At 43.9% G+C, this 19545-nt stretch overlaps 1 protein-coding gene across 1 annotated transcript; it reads right to left on the bottom strand.

The window, feature by feature from the left end:
* Positions 1-1056: 1056 nt before the first annotated feature.
* On the bottom strand, positions 1057-18093 carry LOC310707276 (cytochrome P450 2J4-like). Its single transcript, XM_083504275.1, has 9 exons — positions 17794-18093; positions 13649-13811; positions 11729-11878; positions 11204-11364; positions 8458-8631; positions 7481-7622; positions 5113-5300; positions 4178-4319; positions 1057-2565 (listed from the first exon to the last, which is right to left on the bottom strand). The coding sequence occupies exons 1-9, from the start codon at positions 17962-17964 to the stop codon at positions 2366-2368; spliced, it is 1491 nt and encodes a 496-aa protein (XP_083360401.1). The 5' UTR covers positions 17965-18093; the 3' UTR covers positions 1057-2365.
* Positions 18094-19545: the final 1452 nt, after the last annotated feature.

Here is a 19545-nt window from a genome sequence, read left to right as displayed (position 1 = left end):
TCATTACTGCTTTACTTGCGTCCCAGATTGTTCTCTTTTCCACCGAGGTGTTCAAATTAATTTCAAAGTAATCCTTTAAAGTTTTTTGGGCCTTCTTCACGATCTCCTGATCTCTTAGTAGGGTGTCATTCATTTTCCATCTGAAGGAACCGGTTGGAGTAAGTCTCAATTCCACTTTCAAGGCGTTATGGTCGGAGCAAGTCTTTGGGCAGATTTCCACTTTTCTAGTCTTAGGTGCCAGCCCTCTAGTTGTCCATATTTGGTCGATTCTTGTCCATGACAGGTGGGCCTCAGAAAAGAATGTTCCTTCTTTACCTAAGGGGTTCCTTGTCCTCCAGATGTCAATCAAGTCCATATTGTCAGTTAGTTCAAAAAAAGTTTTAGGTAGTCTGCCGTCTTTGGTTAAATTTTGATTTTGTGACTTATCCATGTGAGTAGAAACCACCCCATTCATGTCGCCCATCATTATCATGATGAGTATTTCACCTTGAGATGTTGGAGGATCATATAGGGTCTATGTTACTCTTGCCTTCTCTAAATCCCACCTGTTGAGTTATACTCAAATGAAAATCAGCTACTCTGCACTCAAATTTAACTGCAGGTTCTCTTAATATGAAAATCACAAAGGCACATTCCAACAACAACACTGACCCCTGCAGGTAATTGCTGCCATTTGGAATGAAAACATGTTTGTGCTCAACTAGACCTTTTGCAGCAAGAAAAAATAAGTTTCCTCAGGAAATCAACCTTTAAGCTCATGAATAAAAAGACTGGGGTGTAATGCTGGTTTTGGGCCAATAATATTCTTGCTGCTGTTACTACATATAAGAAAAGCTTACAATCTTTCCTGTTTATATAATTTCCAACAATACCCAAAAGAAATGCTTCTGGTTTCTTAATAAAAGTATATTGTCTTTAATGTATTTTTGGCACCAGTTGAAGAATTTCCTCTTGAAACATGCCTTCTAAGTGATTACTTTTATCGCAGGCAGTATCTGAATTTAGCTGAAATTGTTTTTATATATCCAATGGTATTAACTCTTTTCACAAATGCAGTTGTTTTGCATATGGCTTTTACTGTACCGTGAAATCACTTTGAGATGCTTAATAAGAAGCTTTTAGTAAAGGAAATAAACAAACATGGCTCCTCTCCCCAACACTGCACAAACACACGTTTGTGGCAGGGAAGAAACCATTCACAGCTGAAAATGGCAGGTTCACCATGATTGTGTGGGTGCATTGTGTGGATGCTTTTTAGAGGGCACCCACACAATGCCAGCACCCAATCATGGTGAACTTTATTTCCCCTCAGTTCTTCCATCTTCTCAGACCTCATAAACTACCCCCACCCCGAACAGAAAAGTAGCACAACCTGCACAGTTGTAGATGCCTTTAGCGCTATTATTCTGCTTTTTGAAAAGGTGGGGTTTTGTTGTGGGCAGAGACAGCAACATAGAAAGCTACCCTACCATTCGTCTATCCAGCTCAGTATTGTCAGCACCAACTGCCAGCATGTCTCCAGCTTTCAAAGAGGGAATCTTTCCTAGCCCTACCTAGAGTTATCCTACAGTGCGTCCATTTGAAAACAGATATAGACTATCCCAGCAATGGTGTCACAGAAAGTATCTACACCTGACCAATGGCACCCGGGTGTATAGCATAATTACAACCACCATTTCCTTCTTGATTCATCTGGGGCATGTGCACGGTGGAAAAGGCATAGAAAACATAATAATGAGGAGGGTTTTCACATATCAAGTAGCCATCCCTAGGCTTGTAGATGGCAGGATCTAGAATCAGTCTACAATGAAAGCAGTATGCTGAGGACAAGAATGAACGATTCTGGATCGAAAAAAGCTATGGTACATTTTTGTGCTACCCACCTCAGCATGCAATTCTCCATTTTAAATGTCCAATTCAGCACATAACAAAGAAAATACAATGACTCCATAAGCTGAAAAAGAGCAGATTCAACAAATGAGCCTCCTTTTCACCTTTGTATGGAATAGGGTAAAAATACCTAAATTCAGATACAGAATTCAGTCCTGAACACAGAAACTGCAAAGAGCGGGGGGAGGGGGTTTCCCCTCCACAGGGCACTGAGCCGAGGAGGCACAAAACTGAGAAGACACATAATTGAGAAGATCTGTTTGGGGGTGCCAAATTTTGGCCTAGCTCAGAGTGCCATCTTATCAAAGATTACCAATCTCTGCCCCTGCTGCAAATGAGGGATATTTTAATTGGTCCAATGATAGTAGAACTGAGAAAGCCAAGGACAGAATGTCAGTCAAAGTGAATAATAATAATAATGATGATGATGATGGAGAAATTTATGGCAATAAATAAACAAACCACGTAATTATTTTTATATGCTTCCTGATGCACTGCGGCGAGGAATAGCACAGAGTTTGTGAGGGTGGGGATGCAATGTCAGCCCCAAAACAGGCTTGTTATTAAGTTCTTTTACTCCTTCTGGCAGCTGGAAGCGGAATGCCCTCAACAGGGTGGTTAGGAAGAGGAATATCTCCATCTTGGCCATCTGCTCTCCCACACAGGCTCGAGCCCCTGCAGAGGAAAGAAGGGGGAAGCAGCAAGTGAGTCATAACCAACTCCACCTATTCTCCAGTTCATCTGGTTTGCTCAGCTAGTAGTTTTAGCCAGAACAACAGCAACAAAAAGCTGGAAAACAGCTACTCCCAAAGTACCTCCCTTGAATCCTCTGGGCTGACATCCTGAGGGTCCTGGCTTTGCTCCAGGAAATACTGGAAGCTGACCTTGAGTGGCTGCAGTTCCCAAATGAGGACTAAGCTTGAAAGCAGCATGAGCATTTGGATATGGAGCACACAGGTCATGGTTGCATCACTATATGTAGTACTTTGGGAAAGCAGGTCTAACTACTGCCAGAAGAGCTTAATGCAGGGGTCAGCAATGTGTGGCCCATGGGCCGGATGCAGCCCACGAAGACAATTTTACCATCCCACGAGCCGCCCCTGAACCAAGCCGCCCGCTCAACAAGTCCCCTGGGCACTGCACTAAACCGCCGCAGTGTGGCCTGGGGACTCGCCGAGAGGCACCGGAAATTGTGTCTGTGCACGTGCAGATACTGGAAATCGCGTCTGCGCATGTCCAGATGCCGAAAATCACTTCTGCACAGGTGCGATTTTGGGCATCTCGGCATGCGCAGACGCGATTTCCAGTGTCGCGCTGCGCCAGTCCGGCCCACAGATGATCTAAGTGGGAGTGATCCAGCTCATGGCTGGTAAACCTTGCTGACCCCTGGCTTAAGGGAAGGAATAATCAAAGTGCACACATTGCCTGTGTGTGAATCCCCAGCATCTCAGAGGAGACACCTGGTGGCCAATAGAGGCAGCTGCCACAGTGATGGAGATCCAGTCAAAAGCAACTATGGGGTGCGATGATACTTACAACAAAAAGAAGAAATAGAGAGAGAGATAGAAAGAGAGAGAGAAGAGGCTGGAGCAGCTGGTTGTTCTGGGCTCACCTTCTGCAGCAGCCATAGAGAGAAACATATTTTGTACATGGAAATGGATGCAATTTACAACAGAGTTACAGTTTATAACTAATTCATCATTTTATGTTAATAATTTTTGGAATTTGGAATACTGAATTTTATATTTCAGTATATAATTTTGTAAATAAAAAAGGAAGAAAACTGCAATAGGTAGATAAACACACACACACACACACACACACACACACACATATATATATATATAGCCACTGGAACCCCCAATTCTGATTGGGGCTTTAATTCTAGGAGAGTGAAGATTTTAACCCTTCCCCTCTTAAACCCTAAACTAAATTGCTTTTCCAGAGAAGCTGTTTGCTCCAAAGCAGGGATAGCCAATGTGTTACCCTCCAAGTGCCACTACAACTCCTATCAGCTCCAGCCATCATGGGCAAGAGTCATGGATGATGGACGTTGTAGCCCAACAACATCTGGAGAGATACCCCTACTCTATGGAGGGAGAATTCAGATTGGAAAATGGTTTGGAAGAAGAATGTTAAATTCATTGCTCTCTCAACACTATCACCCCAACCTGATTTTTAAACCACAGGGGATCCATTCATGGCCCTCCCTCTGTTTAATCACCTTTGACCATTCGCTTGTTTGAAACAAGCTACTAAATGTGACCATGATTATTTCTACATTTACCTGCTCCAAATGGCAGGTATTCTTCTCTAGACCTAAAATTTCCATCCGTGTCCAAAAAATGGTGCGGGTTGAACTCTCCAGGTGTTTCCCATCGCGTGGGATCGACAAGAACAGAGTTCAGATCTGTAATAACAAGTGTCCTCTGAAAAGAAGAAACAGTTGGCTCAGAATGCATCTGGACCAGCACAAAACAGTTTTGCCATTCACTGCCCCAGTAATCAATCTTAACACATTTCTAACATACCAAGATACAGTCTATATTTATGGTGTGCAATAATCACAATATTTAATTCTAATTCTGATTTGGTGCATCAGAATATAGTGTGTGCCAGCCCAAGGCACATCAGAGGCTGCTGAGCTCAACGCAGGGCGTGTTTGAGTCTGCTCTCCTTCTGCTTCAATTTGTTGTTGGGAATTATATAACTTTTCTTTCCCTTTTGACAGAAGCGAATGAGATTGGCATGCATTGCTAATCCCTCACAGGTGGAAAAAGCCTGCCAAATTATAGGAAAGCAGGTCCAGGGATTCTTGTACTGGATACTTTCCTTGCAAGTTTTTATGCCTTTGGAGGTTAGATGACCATCTGTTATGGATGTTGTAGTTGAGATTCCTGTATTGCAAGGAGTTGGACTAGATGACCCTCAGCGTCCCTTCCAACTCTACAATTCTATGATTATATGTATCTTGATAAAACTTGTTATGTGTTTGGGGTTCATCCTCTCATTCCAGATCACTTAGGCAATAGTCTGTTCCTTGTATTTGTCATAATAGAATTTTTTAACTTTCAGGTTATTAATCTTCAGATATTTTTTTTCGAGAGAGAGGGGAGATCCTTCTCCCTCAGATTTTGTGCTACATGTGAGCATTTAAAGTGCCACTATCAGGTGCTCTTTGCTTTCAAAATATACAGCTGTTGCCTTATCTATATCCTGTACCTTTGGAATGTGAAAACCATGTATTTCCATATCCTTTGCACTTCGCCTGGGAATCCCAATTAATAAGGGATATTTTGCACGCAAAATTTCATGCATCACCGCGTTGGTGTAAGGCAGTTTCTTTCGATCTTCATAGCAAATGGGAAGGGAGGAACCTAAAACATCTTCCATCTCCTTGTAGACTTTATCTGCAGGAAAAAGTGGGAAATTAAGCTTTACCATATTTTAAAATCCACTAGTTTTAATCTGAGAAACACACAGCAACTAGACTGTAGACGGTGGGATGAAAAGACCCTGGTATATTAAGTGAGGCTCATTGGTATATGCTGGCGGCACCCTGAAAATAAGAAGTTAACAATTAAATACCGTGAATGCAGCTGCATGTGAAAAAGGTCTATTGCTCTGGGATAGAACATCTGCTTTGCATGCAGAAGGTCCGTGATTCAATTCCCAGAATCTCCAGGTAGGGCTGGGAATGTTCCTTCCCTGAAATCCCATTAGAGCTGATGGCAGCCAGTGTAGGCAATACTGAGCTGGATGGACCCTGGCCCTGACTCAGCAGCAGCCAGTTTCTCGTGTTTCCACAAATTCAGAGGGGAGTTCCTTACTCTCTGGGAAGACTATTTCACCAGGAGCCAGATCAAATGTTTCTTTCACCCACTCAGTTCTGCCCTTACTGAAACTCAGTGCCTGGCTTCTCTCCCACACAGAACAGGATTGCAGCCAGTGCATGGAGGCTAGTTAGCACAGTTCTATGGCTGCTCATTTCTCCCTGTCTTCCTCCTGGCAAAGTGGTTGCTTGGCCACAGTGGTGACCCACAATGTGCCATGCTCAGCCATACCCCAAGGCAAATACCTGTGGCTGCCGTTGGAAGATTCAGGACAGGGTAAGGAAAGTACTTCTTCATATAAGGTAAAGGGACCCTTGACCATTAGGTCCAGTCGTGGCCGACTCTGGGGTTGCGGCGCTCATCTCGCTTTATTGACCAAGGGAGCTGGCATACAGCTTCCGGGTCATGTGGCCAGCATGACTAAGCCGCTTCTGGCGAACCAGAGCAGCGCATGGAAACACGGTTTACCTTCCCGCTGGAGCGGTACCTATTTATCTACTTGCACTTTGACGTGCTTTTGAACTGCTGGGTTGACATGAGCAGGAACCGAGCAACGGGAGCTCACCCCGTTGCGGGGATTTGAACCGCCGACCTTCTGAACAGCAAGTCCTAGGTTCTGTGGTTTAACCCACAGCGCCACCCGCGTCCCAGGTCTTCTTCCTATAGCACAGAGTTAAATTCTGGAATTTATTCCCACAAGATGTGATGCCCACTCACTTGAATGGCTTTAGAATCGGATTTGATGATTTTTTAGAGGATAAGGCTATCAATGACTGATAAACATGATGGATATGTTCTCCCTCATCCCTCCAGTGTAAAAAGCAGTACCGAATTTTTCGCCCTATAGGACGCACTTTTCCCCCTCCAAAAATGAAGGGGAAATGTGTGTGCATCCTATGGGGTGAATGCAGGCTTTAGCTGAAGCCTGGAGAGCGAGAGGGGTCGGTGCGCACCGACCCCTCTCGTTCTCCAGGCTTCAGGAAGCTCTCTACAAGCCTTGGGAGCCCACGGGAGTTCCCGTCGGGCTCCCTAGGCTTGTGGATAGCAGCCTGCACCTCAAAGCCTGGGGCTTCAGTTCCCCGACCTGGTTTGGAGGCTGGCGGTGGAGAAAAGCGCACTTCTCCCTGCCGCCAGCCCCACAAGCTCAGGGGACAGCGGGGAGGCAGAGCGCCGCCATCCCGCTGTTCCCCGACCTGGTTTGGGCTTCAGGCAGATATCCGCAAGGCTTGGAAGCCGGGCGGGAGCCCCCTGTTCTAGGGGCTGGGGTCGGGGGAAGCTTGGGCTTCCCCCACCCCAGCCCTGCACCTGGAGGGAAAATAAAAATTATTTTCTTTATATCCCCCCCCAAAAAAAACTAGGTGTGTCCTATGGGCCGGTGCGCCCTATGGGGCGAAAAATACAGTATGTCTGTAAATACCAGTTGGTGGGAATCACAAGTACAGAGAATACTGTTCCAATCTGGTCCTGTTCACAAGCTTCCCATACGCACCTGGTTGGCCACTGTGGGAACTTTGTGATTTGGTGGATAATTTGTTGCATTTTTACTGGGGAGAACTGGGTACAGATTCTCCCAAGCTGATCATGGGGCATTCTGGTTGCTCTTGAGAAAATAATTGTGCTCTGAAGATATATTTGTCATCCACCCATTATGACACCTTGGAAGAATCACAACCTGCTACTAAAAAAGCAATAAATCTAAGCTCTTCCCTACAGGGATCCAGAGAGGTGCTTGCTTCCATTGCAAAGTTCTCCCTCACCTTGAACATCTGGATAAGACACCATGAGGAGCAGTGCCCATTGCAGAGTAGCAGCAGTCGTCTCTGTCCCTGCGACAAAGAGGTCAAGAACACACTCTGCCAGGTTGTCTTCATCATAGGTAGAGTTGGGGTCATCCTTGCTCTATTGACAATAATGGAAAAAGTGAAATGTTGGAATTATTTACAGACCACACAAAATCTATCTGACCTTGGGGGGGGGTTCTTCCTATTGCAACACCTAATAATATGTTTTACAGCTGAGTGTGCAGGAAGATACTTGGACAGTCATAGACTGGAGTAAGAAAGGATCTCTCCAACACCCTTCTGAAGACATGCAGAATAAGAGATAATAAAAAGAAACCACAGCCCTTTCCAAGTCAGCTTTCCAAAAAAAAATTGGGGTGATGGTGCAAAAACAGTGCCATCATCTGCATAAATCCCCAAAATGAAATCAAGCTGGCTGGAGTAGAAAAGGAGGCTGAAAGGACATCATCATCATCATCATATATTATTTATACCCCGCTCACTCTGAGCAGCAAAAAGTGATTATTGATCCACCCAACCAAAACCACCACAATAAATCATCTATTACCCCAAATGAAGCGATTTAAAGTCCAATTTCCCCCAATACAGTCGTACCTTAGTTGTCGAACACCTTGTGACTCGAATGTCTTGGCTCCCAAATGCTGCAAATCTGGAAGTTCCTGCAGCCAGTCAGAAGCTGCACCTTGGTTTTCAAACGTTTTGGAAGTCGAATAGACTTCCGGAATGGATTCCCTTTGGGAACCAAGGTACAACTGCATATTGAATTATCTCTGTATCAGGTACACCCAAATTTGCAGAGGGAAAGAATCAAGACAGGTGCTGTTTGAGGGTAACTTCATCTGGACTACACAAAGTAAGTGGGAACTCAGACACAAACACACATTGTAGTGTGGACAGGCCCCAAGTGCCTGGAGTTGACAGTGGATGCTTACTTTCTCCATCTGAAGTAGATAGAAATCAATGAAATCCTGTGGCTCATCCTTTCGTTGCTCTTTGTGCCTTTTTAACTCCTCCTTTGCAAATGAAAGTATCAAGTCTGCAGAGGGAAATAACTTCCTATGAGGCCCTGGGAAATGTTTCATGAGCCATGGGAAGACTTCATACAGCTGCAGAGGAGGAGAAAGCAAAAACCACAAGTCACTACCACAAAATGGTTTGGTAACAAGGTCTGTCAACAAACTCATTTGCACTGGCACTTCAGCATCATGGCCTGGATTATTATTGAGGCTGTGGCTAAATGTCTGTGGGCGCTCTTTGACCCAGAGTTACTCCCGGGTGGCAGGTGAGGTGGCAGAGTGCTTTTACATCACTTCAGCTGGCAGTGAATTGGGCATACTAAATAGGACCGCACTAGAAGACAGGTTGGGATGTTTAACCAGTAGAAAAATGCAGCTGCAGCAGTCAGTTCATATAACATTCATTTTACACCATTCTTACTGTTACGTATTTTTAAGCCCTTCATGACCCAGGACCAGGGTCCCTAAAGCTGTATTCTCCTTTCAGAACCACAACTTCAGTCTCTGAGATGCTCTGGGTCCCATCACCATTAGAAATAGAGCAGCTGGCAGAAATCTTGGAGAATTTCCCATAGTGGCAGCAAAAACATGAAATACCCTTTCTAGGTAGTTCCTCCTAAACTTTTCTGTTTAAGTGAATAAACATGGTTCTGAAGATGATCTGTTGATGGATAGATGCTGCTGTGTTCTGAACTTAACTAACCTGTCTGTTCTGATTCTGCTACATATTATTTTAATAAGTTTTTAAAAGGTGTTGAAGTTATGATTATATTGCTTCTGAAGCTTTGTGGGGGTTTTTTGTTCATTCCTGGTTTCTCTTTAGCCTCTTTGAATACTTTAGAGAAAAGTGAGGTATATATGTATTAAATTTATGTGAACTATCAAAGCTTAAGGACACAGTGCTAAGGTGAATTATTCTCACATTTTGGCTCATTTTTGTTGCAAAGAGTTTAGTGCAACATTCATTCATTCATTCAGCAGTCGGTCTGTGAGCACTTAGTAAAGGATGCTGTGATTACTAAGACCCAGCATGGGTTTCTCAAAAGTAAGCCATGCCAGATGAATCTCATTTCTCTTTTTGATGGAATTACAAGCTTGGTGAATCAGGGGAATGGTGTGAACATAGTGTATCTTGATTTCAGTAAGGCTTTTGACAAAGTCACCCATGATATTCTTGCGACAAAACTCATAAAACATGGGTTGAATGAGGTAACAGGTGGATTTGTAGCTGTCACAAAGAAAATGGAGCTAACTTGTTTTCTCCTATAATAATAATAATAATCAGGTTCAGCTGAAACTCACTAGAACTCAGTTCCAGCACCTCTTAGCTTGGCACCATTGCCATTATAAGAAAACAAGGGAGGTGTTAATGGTGAGTTGTGGCACCTTTTTTTCTAAAAAAATAACGATTATTATTGTTATTATTATTATTATACCCTGCTGCAAAGGGTAGGACTTGAACCAAGGGCTTCAATTTTCAAGAAAGGAGATTCTGACTGAACATCAGGAAGAACTTTCTGACAGTAAGAGCTGTTTGACAGTGGAATGGACTCCCTCAGGCGGTTGTGGACTTTCCTTCCTTAGTATCAGCTTGGCTGCAGAAGTTGCTGGAAGGAGGCATACAAGACGGGCCATCCAAACCGGATTTAAATCCACATATCCCTCCAATGAATCGAGTACTCTGAGGGCTCAAGCACACTTCTGCTTGTGTCCTGCTTTCTAGACACAGATCCAAACGGTTTTTCATTTTCCTGCCACTTTCCCCAGGAAAACCCACTGTTTATCACTGAATTGGAACAACAACTCACAGAAAAAGCAACTGACATTTGTTCCAATTCAGTGGTGAACAGCAGGTTTTCCAGGGGGAGAAACCTGCAAGACAAATGGAAGTGTAGATGAGCCCTAAGATTTAGGAGTACTGCCATGATGTTCTGTGAATGCTTACCGTATTTTTCGTCCCATAGGACGCTCCGTCCCATAGGACGCACCTAGTTTTTTTGGGGGGAAATAAAGGGGAAAAAATTTCCTTTATTTCCCTCCCCCCAAAAAAACCAGGTCGGGGAAACCGAACCAGGTCGAGGAACAGCGGGATGGCGGCACTGCGCCTCCCTGCTGTCCTCCGAGCTTGTGGGGCTGGCCGATGTCTGCCCAGCGCGAGGGGCACTCTGCTTCAGGGCGCCCCTCGCGCCGGGCAGCAGGCTGCTATCTGCAGGGTGGGGAGCCCTGCGGGGAACTCCTGCAGGACTCCCCACGCTGCGGATGTCTGTCCGGCGCGAGGGGCGCTCTGCTTAAGGGCGCTCCGGGCGGCAGGGCTCCGGGCGCTCAGGGCTGCCTAGGCTGCGGGTGTGTTCCCGAAGCGCCGGGTGTTGTGCTTTCAGCGCGCCCGGCGCTCCGGGAAACAAGCTGCTATTCGCAGCCTAGACAGCCCTGCGGGAACTCCCGCAGGGCTGCCTAGGCTGCGGATGCGTTCCCGAAGCCTGGAGAGCGAGATGGGTCGGTCACACCGACCCCTCTCGCTCTCCAAGCTTCAGCGAAAGCCTGCATTTGCCCCATAGGACGCACCCAGATTTCCCCTTCATTTTTGGAGGGAAAAAAGTGCGTCCTATAGGGTGAAAAATACGGTATTTGAGTTAGGGCCTCTGGGAATCAAAAGTCTACTCACCATGTGAAGTAAGCTATTTGCATCTTTCAAGATGCAATCAACGGCATCGATCAATTTTTGGAATTTTTCATCTTCAAGAGAAAATCGGTATCCAAAAGCCAAAACACATATCAAGCTGGACACTGCATTGGTAATGGGGAGTGAAAAATCATGTGGTTGCCCTGCAAATGAAATAATTTACATTTATATCTCAGAAAGCTGCTAGGATCAACTGTTATTTTAAAAATAATTTAATAAAAGTGAAAATGTATAAAATTCCATTCCAAAATGTGCAGAGATTGCGCATAAAGATCGCTGCAAACTGGGATAGGTATCAGCATCATTACTTACCATATTTACGCGAAAGTAATGCGCACCTTTTTTGGCCAAATTACAGTGTGAAAATTAGGGTGCACATTAGATTTGATGGCACATTTGCATTTGCCAGCAATTTTTTTTTTTTTTTTGTTTCAGGGTTTTGAAAACTGAGGTGTTCATTAGATTGGAGGGTGATTTGATTCATGTAAATACGGTAATATCACATACCTTTTGCACGTGCAAAGACCTCCACAAGACGATGGGCTTCCTCTTGTATTTGGAACTCCATGCCTTTCTTCCCCAGACCCAGCTTCCGCATAGTAATGACACTGAAGCGTCTCTGCTGCTTCCAGGTGTGACCATTTGAAAAGACCAAACCTAAAACAGGAAGGAATCAATGAGAAAACATTACTCACAAAAATGCCATATTTTTAAAATTGTCAGTCAACCAAGATGAGACCAAATTTAGTGCAGATAATAGCTGTGCGTTTCAGAGATGCCATTCTTTCACAACCTAAGAACTGCAAGACTGGCACAGAATCTGTCTAGTAAAGTGATAATCATCAGCACTGTACTCTTCAGAAAATGCTTATGAGGCCATCACTCAATCTTGTCTTCAAGCACTGGAACTTATTTCAATATAGCACACAGGATCCTTCCAGATATCCTTTTAATGGTGCATTCATGATTATTTGTGATTGTTATGTTATTGAGGTGGTCACACTGCTTCATTTCCTTTTCTTTTAATAGAGTTTTATTAAAAGTTTTAACATATTAAGCAGTAAAATCCAAACTCTTTTATAGAAAGAGAAGAAAGGGCAACATATCAAGAAAAGAATACCGAGAGTTGATTCCCCCCATCTCCCACCTGGGAGGTCTCCCCGTTCCTCAGCTTCACACCCTGAGAAAACCCTCTCTGATTTGCCTTCCACAGATCCCTTCTTTTTCTAATCCTCAGTTCTCTGTAAACGTCCTCCTTTATCACAGATATATATGTTCAAATATTAATTCCTGCATATAAGTAATACTTATAGAAAACTATTAAAAAATGGTTCATAAAAAGCCAAATCAATTAAGAAAAAACCTAAACCTAAAAAGAAGAGACTGCTTCATTTCCAATAAGTGCATATCCTATAACTTTTTTTTTGTTCTGGTTTATTTTGGTTCCACTTTTTTGCACTTTAGTCCCTCTGGACAGCAATCATGTAGCATTGGGGAGGCATCACAGGATTAATGAAATCAGAATATATTCACCACTAAATTCCTCCACTCTACTTCTCATGCACGGAAGAGTCAGTTCTTCCTGTCAAATCTGTAGTGATCAGGTGGGATTACTATGAGGAATTATAAAATATGCATCAAGCCATTGTGTCCACGATGAATGCATTGTGTTGACTGGGTTTGATACATTGACAATAATTTCTGACCAAATCCCACAACCCTCTGCATCTCTGGCCATTTCCTCTACTATTCCTCTACTGCCCATTTCTCTCTCTTCACAAATCACTTACACAGCCCAGTTGCTTGCCAGGCAGGCTCCTGGGTCATCCTTTGATGCCAAATGCTCTTCTTTGTAGTTCTGTTCTTTGTTCACCCTGTGCTTAATTAGTTTTGGTGGTTTAACATTCGCCCCAGGTGGGTTTGTTTAAATGCTCAGAGGAAATCTGATTGGTTCTTACGAACACTCTGTAAAAAGTTCTTTTGTGAATAAAACGGCGTGGGCCGGGGCTGCGGAGGGAGGCACAGAGAGAGATTATTATATGCACCCTTCCCAGAGTCTTGCTGGTTCAAGCCTCTGTGTGTATTCTTATTAATAAGACTTCAATCCTTCCTTTACTTTGTGAACGCTTCACAAATCAGCAAGACTTCCTCTTTCAGTACCTTCCCAAGACTCCCACAAAAAGTGTTATCATAAGTTCACATCACCTTTGTTGACTTCTGAGTTTTGCGCAAGAGCCTAGCCTATGAACCAGATTTTGTGGCAATCTTAATGCCTAATGACCAAGCTGGTAAATGCAGTGCAATGACTTCTTTGAAGACCTCTGCTGTTGGAAAGAGCTTCAGATGATGGGCATAGTCAGAGTTCGATTTTATACTCTTCTCTGGAGATAGGGCCAGCAAAACCCATCAGCCTTCTCAACAACTTACCCCTTTTTTTAAGTGCAGTTTTCAGGAAAGGGGTCACCGGTCGTTCAGACAATTCTTCTGGTGAGTTTGTAAGGCCTTCTTTCACCATTTGGAATCCAGACAGTACTACCAGAGGATAATGTCCGAGCCATACATTGTAAATGTCTCCATATTGCTTAGCCAGCTGCCATTAGCATCAAAGTAGAAAAGAGAACTGTCAGGTTAAAACATAGCAGATTATTACAAGCTTTTGTGACTATAGCCCATTGCCACTGTGACAGGCATTCAGTGAGCTGGCAAAGGCTTCTTCTTCGCCACAACAGAGTGTATTTCAAGGCTGTCCAGTTCTTGTGACACTGAGGATTTACCCACACTAAATCTTGTCCTGCTGCTTCCCGCCCCCCGCCCCCCAGAAAACCACTCTTTAGTGCTCAGTCAGAACAAACAGAAGTTCAGATTTTATTCAGATTGACATTTGCTCCGATTTAGCACTAAAGAATGAGTTTTCCATGGGAAAGGAGTGGGGCAGAAGCAGTTTAGTCATGCTGGCCACATGACCCGGAAAGCTGTCTGTGGACAAACGCCGGCTCCCTCAGCCTGAAAGCGAGATGAGTGTCACAACCCCATAGTCGCCTTGGACTGGACTCAACCATCCAGGGATCCTTTACCTATTTTTACCTTCAGCTCCACTGCCTACTTCTTCTTGACAAACACGACTGGGGCACCATCCAGCATCTTCAATGACTGCAACAAGCCTGTTGCCAAATCATTATCCAGGAACTACTACAGAACTGTAAGCTCAGCCTCAGATGTTGGGTAGAGGCAGCTCCAAGGGAAGGGTGGCCCCAGGAATAGCTCAATCACACAGCAATATAGCTGGTGCCATGGCAACCCTGAAGGAGTGATACTCAGGCAGGAGTTGACCCTCCTCCCCTATGATAGGTCCTGCTCACAAGACACCCGGTTAGGTGGTGGTGGCTGCAGCAGCTCTCAGGTGCTTTTCTGTGCAGCAGTGGCCCTGGCAGTGCTCGGACTCAAAACTGGCTAATAGTTGTTTAGATTTTCTCAATCCAGGGTGGGTTTCTAATAGCCCTTATAATTCTTTCTATTGTTAAAAGGTTGGGGGCCACCTCCAATCTCTGCCAAGCTGCTGTGGCAAAATTCCAAGGGGGTTCCAGGCACTCCCACAGGGTCTGTGCTACTTTGAGAATCAGGATGTAGTAGAAACTGTTGTAGCTTTAAGAAAAATGATTTATTCGCATATTTGCAACTGAATTTGAATTGTGGGAGTCCAGATCTTACAGGATGGTTGTCTCTGGGGTGGCTTGTTCCCCGCAGCAGTGTAGCACTATAGTCCAAGGCTCTCGTCCAAGGTACTGTCTTTGTTCTGCTCCTTCTTCCTAACACACCTTTGCTCCAAGCAACTCCTCCCCATCCATCTGCTATCCCAAGCCTAGTTTTTTAGAGCAACATTTCTCCTGTGAGGCCAGCCTGTGATCATAGACCTGAGAACTTTGATCATAGACAGCCTGTGATCATAGACCTGAGAACATAGACTTTGATGTGCTAATCACAAGCCATCCACACCTTTGCATATTAATGTTTTTGTTCTTAACTAGCCCTGGTCAAGCTGGTTCCCATAAGCCAGCCCAGGGATTCCTTGTGTGGCACAGTTCTGCAGGTTGTGTTTTGCATTCATATCCCCAATATTAGCTAGATTCTGACATTCATCAATTTCTTGGGTTTAATGGAAGATCTCCCCACTCTACTTATAACAATATATTAGTTAATAGAAATCATTTTGTTTTATGGGAGACATTTACATATACATACAGTATGTGCACCTCAATTTTCAAAACCTTGAAACCAAAAAAGTATTTGCTGGTGAATGTAAATGTGCCATCAAATCTAATGTGCACCCTAATTTTCATGACGTAATTTGGCCAAAAAAGGTATGCATTACAGTCAAGTAAATACGGTATATAGAATATACAGATATAGAATATACAGATACAGTGGTGCCTCGCAAGACGAAATTAATTCGTTCCGCAAGTTTTTTCTTCTTGCGAGTTTTTCGTCTTGCGAAGCACGGTTTCCCATAGGAATGCATTGAAAATCAACTAATGCGTTCCTAGGGAAACCGCCTTCAGACCAGGTCCGGGGACAGTCTGTCCCCCGACCTCTTCTGAAGGCTGGGGGGGGGGAACAAGGGCTTTTCTTCCCACTGCCAGCCTTCAGAAGGCTGTTCTGAAGGCTGGCGGTGGGAAGAAAAGCCCTTCTTCCCACCTCCCGCCCCGCAAGCTCCGGGGACAGGAGGGCTTTGCTGCCGACCGCCAGCATTTTAAAAGCCCCTGCTGTCCCGGGGCGATTTTAAAATGCTGGCGGGCAGGAGCGAAGCCTCCGCTGTCCCGGGGAGATTTTAAAATGCTGGGGGTCGGCAGCGAACGCTTCGCTCCCGCCCGCCAGCATTTTAAGATCGCCCGGGGCAGCGGAGAAGTCTCCGCTGTCCCGGGAAGGCAGGCGGGGGGGGAGCAAAGACTTTTGCCCCCCGCCGGCCTTCAGAAGAGGTCCAGGACCTCTTCTGAAGGCCGGCTGTGGGCGAAAGTCTTTGCTCCCAACCGCCAGCAATTTAAAACAGGTCCCCGGAGATTTCCCTATGGGCTTTCGTCTTGCGAAGCAAGCCCATAGGGAAATTCGTCTTGCGAAGCGCCTCCAAAACAGAAAACCCTTTCGTCTTGCGGGTTTTCCGTCTTGCGAGGCATTCGTCTTGCGGGGTACCACTGTATATATAGATATATATCTATATATCTATATAGATAGATATAGATATAGATATAGAATATACAGATATAGAATATTAAATTTATAGTCAAATATAAAGTCATCCCATATGTAAAAAAGTAATTCACAAACATATTTTAGAATATTGCAGCTAATATAATGTATACAAAAAGTTTTTCTTTTCTTTTCTTATATATCCCTGAATAATGTATATGGATTTGCGCCCCCAAAATTAAATACAGGGTAATCATACAGCCAATCAATCTGGCATTATATATTTAAAAAATGATTATTGGTGATGCAAACAAGCCAGATAAGATTCGTTATGATGAGAAAAGTAAAATCTTGAAAGACCTACTTGGCTCCCAGTCCATTTCCCAGCAAAATTCAAAGTGTTGGTGCTGACCTTTAAAGTCCTAAACGGCTTTGGCCCAGTATACCTGAAGGAGCATCTCCACCCCTATAATTCAGCCCGGACACTGAGATCCAGCGCCGAGGGCCTTCTGGCGGTTCCCTCACTGCGAGAAGCGGTTATTGTAGAACGCCCTCCCATCAAATGTCAAGGAAATAAATAACTATCTGACTTTTAGAAGGCATCTGAAGGCAGCCCTGTTTAGGGAAAGGGTCATTCCACATCAAATCAATGCAAAAAAACAAGGGTTTCATCACCCACCGTCTCGGATTTTGATGAAACTTGGTGTATTCCCTTCCCTTATGGTTGAAAGAAACCCCCTTAAATGTCCCCCCTCTATCTGATATGATCATTGGTTATGGAGGGGGGAAAATAAAATGTACGCAAGGCCAAGGTTCTCAAGAGGAACAGAAATGCAGATTTCACGAAACTTTGAAGTGCTATAAAAGTAAAACCGTTTGAGATAGAGGGGGAAAATTTAAGGGGGTTTCTTTCAACCTTAAGGGAAAGGTGTACACCAAGTTTCATCAAAATGTGAGACAGTGGGTGACATGACGCGTTGAACTGACATGGAATGACCTGAAGTTTTTAATGTCTGATGTTTTATTGTATTTTTAATATTTTGTTGGAAGCTGTCCAGAGTGACTGGGGAAACCAAACCAGATTAAGATGAGCAGGGTATAAATAATAAATTATTATTATTATTATTATTACATTGAAATCCTTAATTGAATTTACTATGTGTACAATTAAAGTTGCTATAGCATGCAGAATACCTGCAGAATACTGTAGTTTTGATGAAGAGAGGAACAATTGTTCCAATTGACAAGTTGCACTACATGTCACACTTCCATTTTCCAGAAGGTTTTACCAACACAACACTTTACTCACCAGTTGCTGTAGAAATAAAATAATCTGCAGTTCTATTAAGCCAGCTTCTTACTTAACTACTAAATGATTTAGAAAGAAGTACCTTCAGGAAAGTATCTGGCGAAAGTATTTTCCCAATCTGCCACATGCCTCCAATGACAGGAAGTGAGAAAGGTCCAGGAGGGTAGCGTCTGTGTGACCAGAGCTGTCTCAGGGAGTGCAGAATCAGAAGAGCCACCAGCACAAAAAACAAAATTTCCAAGATCCCTGCCATTCTCCTGTTGTTATCTTTCCTCTGTGGATTTCTTTTGCTAGTATAGCTGTGTGCATTGGAACATAGTTTCCCCAAGAGCGTGTTGCTTCCCTTCAAAGATATTGTCACTTGTCTCTTTCATTCACCAACAACCTTTTATATAGGCCACACTGAAGACAGTTGTGGCAACATTTATTGCATCGTATCTAATTAGTTCTTGGGCTGCATTTCACTTTGCATTAATTCTTTTAGCGCTTATGTCAAGCTTAGATCTGGAATGTATTTCAATCAAGAATTGGAGTTGTTCCCACACCTCTGAAGGAAGGAGTGATCTAAACACAAATTACCAGAGGGGTGGAGTGAACTAGGCCAGCCTAGAAGAAGAAGAGGGAAAGAATGCTTAAAAGCAAAAAACCCAGCTTCCATGCAAACACAAGCGGTGCTTACCTTTCACAGGGATAGTGACATCCCTCATTGCAACTTGGGCACGGGGAGAGCCAATGCAGTGATGTTGAGGTGGACACCCCCAGTAACACCTTGGCCCTCCCTGCACACAAACATCAATGCTATAGCACCTTCCACTCAGCAAGTTCCCCAGCCACTGTTACAAGACCTGATTGTGCGTTTCACATACCTAGCATATATTTATCATGGAAAAGCTAATTTGGGGGAATGAGTAATACTGCCCCAGGGATCTTTGCTGGAGAAAACTGCATGCTACAGATAGGATTGCATGCCTTTCCCAACCCCATTACTGAGGCCACTTGTCTCTTCTGTTCTGCAGCTCTGCTTTGCCCCAGTTTACGCCTTCATGCCATCTGCCCATGCCTCGTCCTCCTGTACACAGCCCTCCTTGCACCCAAACCACCTCCACAGTAAAGCTGTGCCCACGGAATGGATATCCCTGCAGAGAGTCCCACCAGTGTATCAAAGCAGCACCAGTATTTCATGGCAGTGGTGTTCCACCAGCACAGTGGGGCTTCCATCATATTTCATAGCCCCTCGGCCAGTGCATCTTGACTATAGAGTTTTATACTAAATACCCAGCGACCAGTGTGATGCAGCCTGGGTTAGTGAATATTTTACCACAAATATTCTGAAAAATCTACATACTGAAATTCTATCCATAGTGCTTTCTATTTTGTTTCCACACACTCTGTTAGCCAAGGAAAGTCTTCTGGAATATATTTAATTCTCTTTCTTTTCCAAACATATGTGTATGAAAATATTCTTCTCCAAGAGAAAGCACTTCTTAAAGTTAGTGTGTATTGTAGGAGCGAAACCAGGACATATGTAGATACATTGCATGACTGCACAGAAAGTTGCTGTTTGCAGCACAATTTCCACCCCTGTGTGATTCCTTGCTTTGAGGCGGTGAGAACATGGAAGAATTGTAGAGCCATTAAGAAAGACAAAAAATCAAAATAGTAACAATTATTGCACATTTATTAAAAATCAGTTTAGTTTAATTTAAAAACCATTTAGTTTAATTAATTCAACAAAATTGATGAACTTGATGCAGCGATACCAGCTTTTCAAAGTCTACTAGTAATTTAGCAAGAATCTTAGATACCACATTTCCTAACTATCTCACTGTTCAAT

The sequence above is a fragment of the Podarcis liolepis genome (genome assembly GCF_965112155.1).
Source record: "Podarcis liolepis genome assembly, chromosome: 5".
Classification (NCBI taxonomy): Eukaryota; Metazoa; Chordata; class Lepidosauria; order Squamata; family Lacertidae; genus Podarcis; species Podarcis liolepis.
The sequence above is the reverse complement of the archived record's forward strand: the minus strand, read 5'-3'. Positions and strand labels throughout refer to the sequence as shown.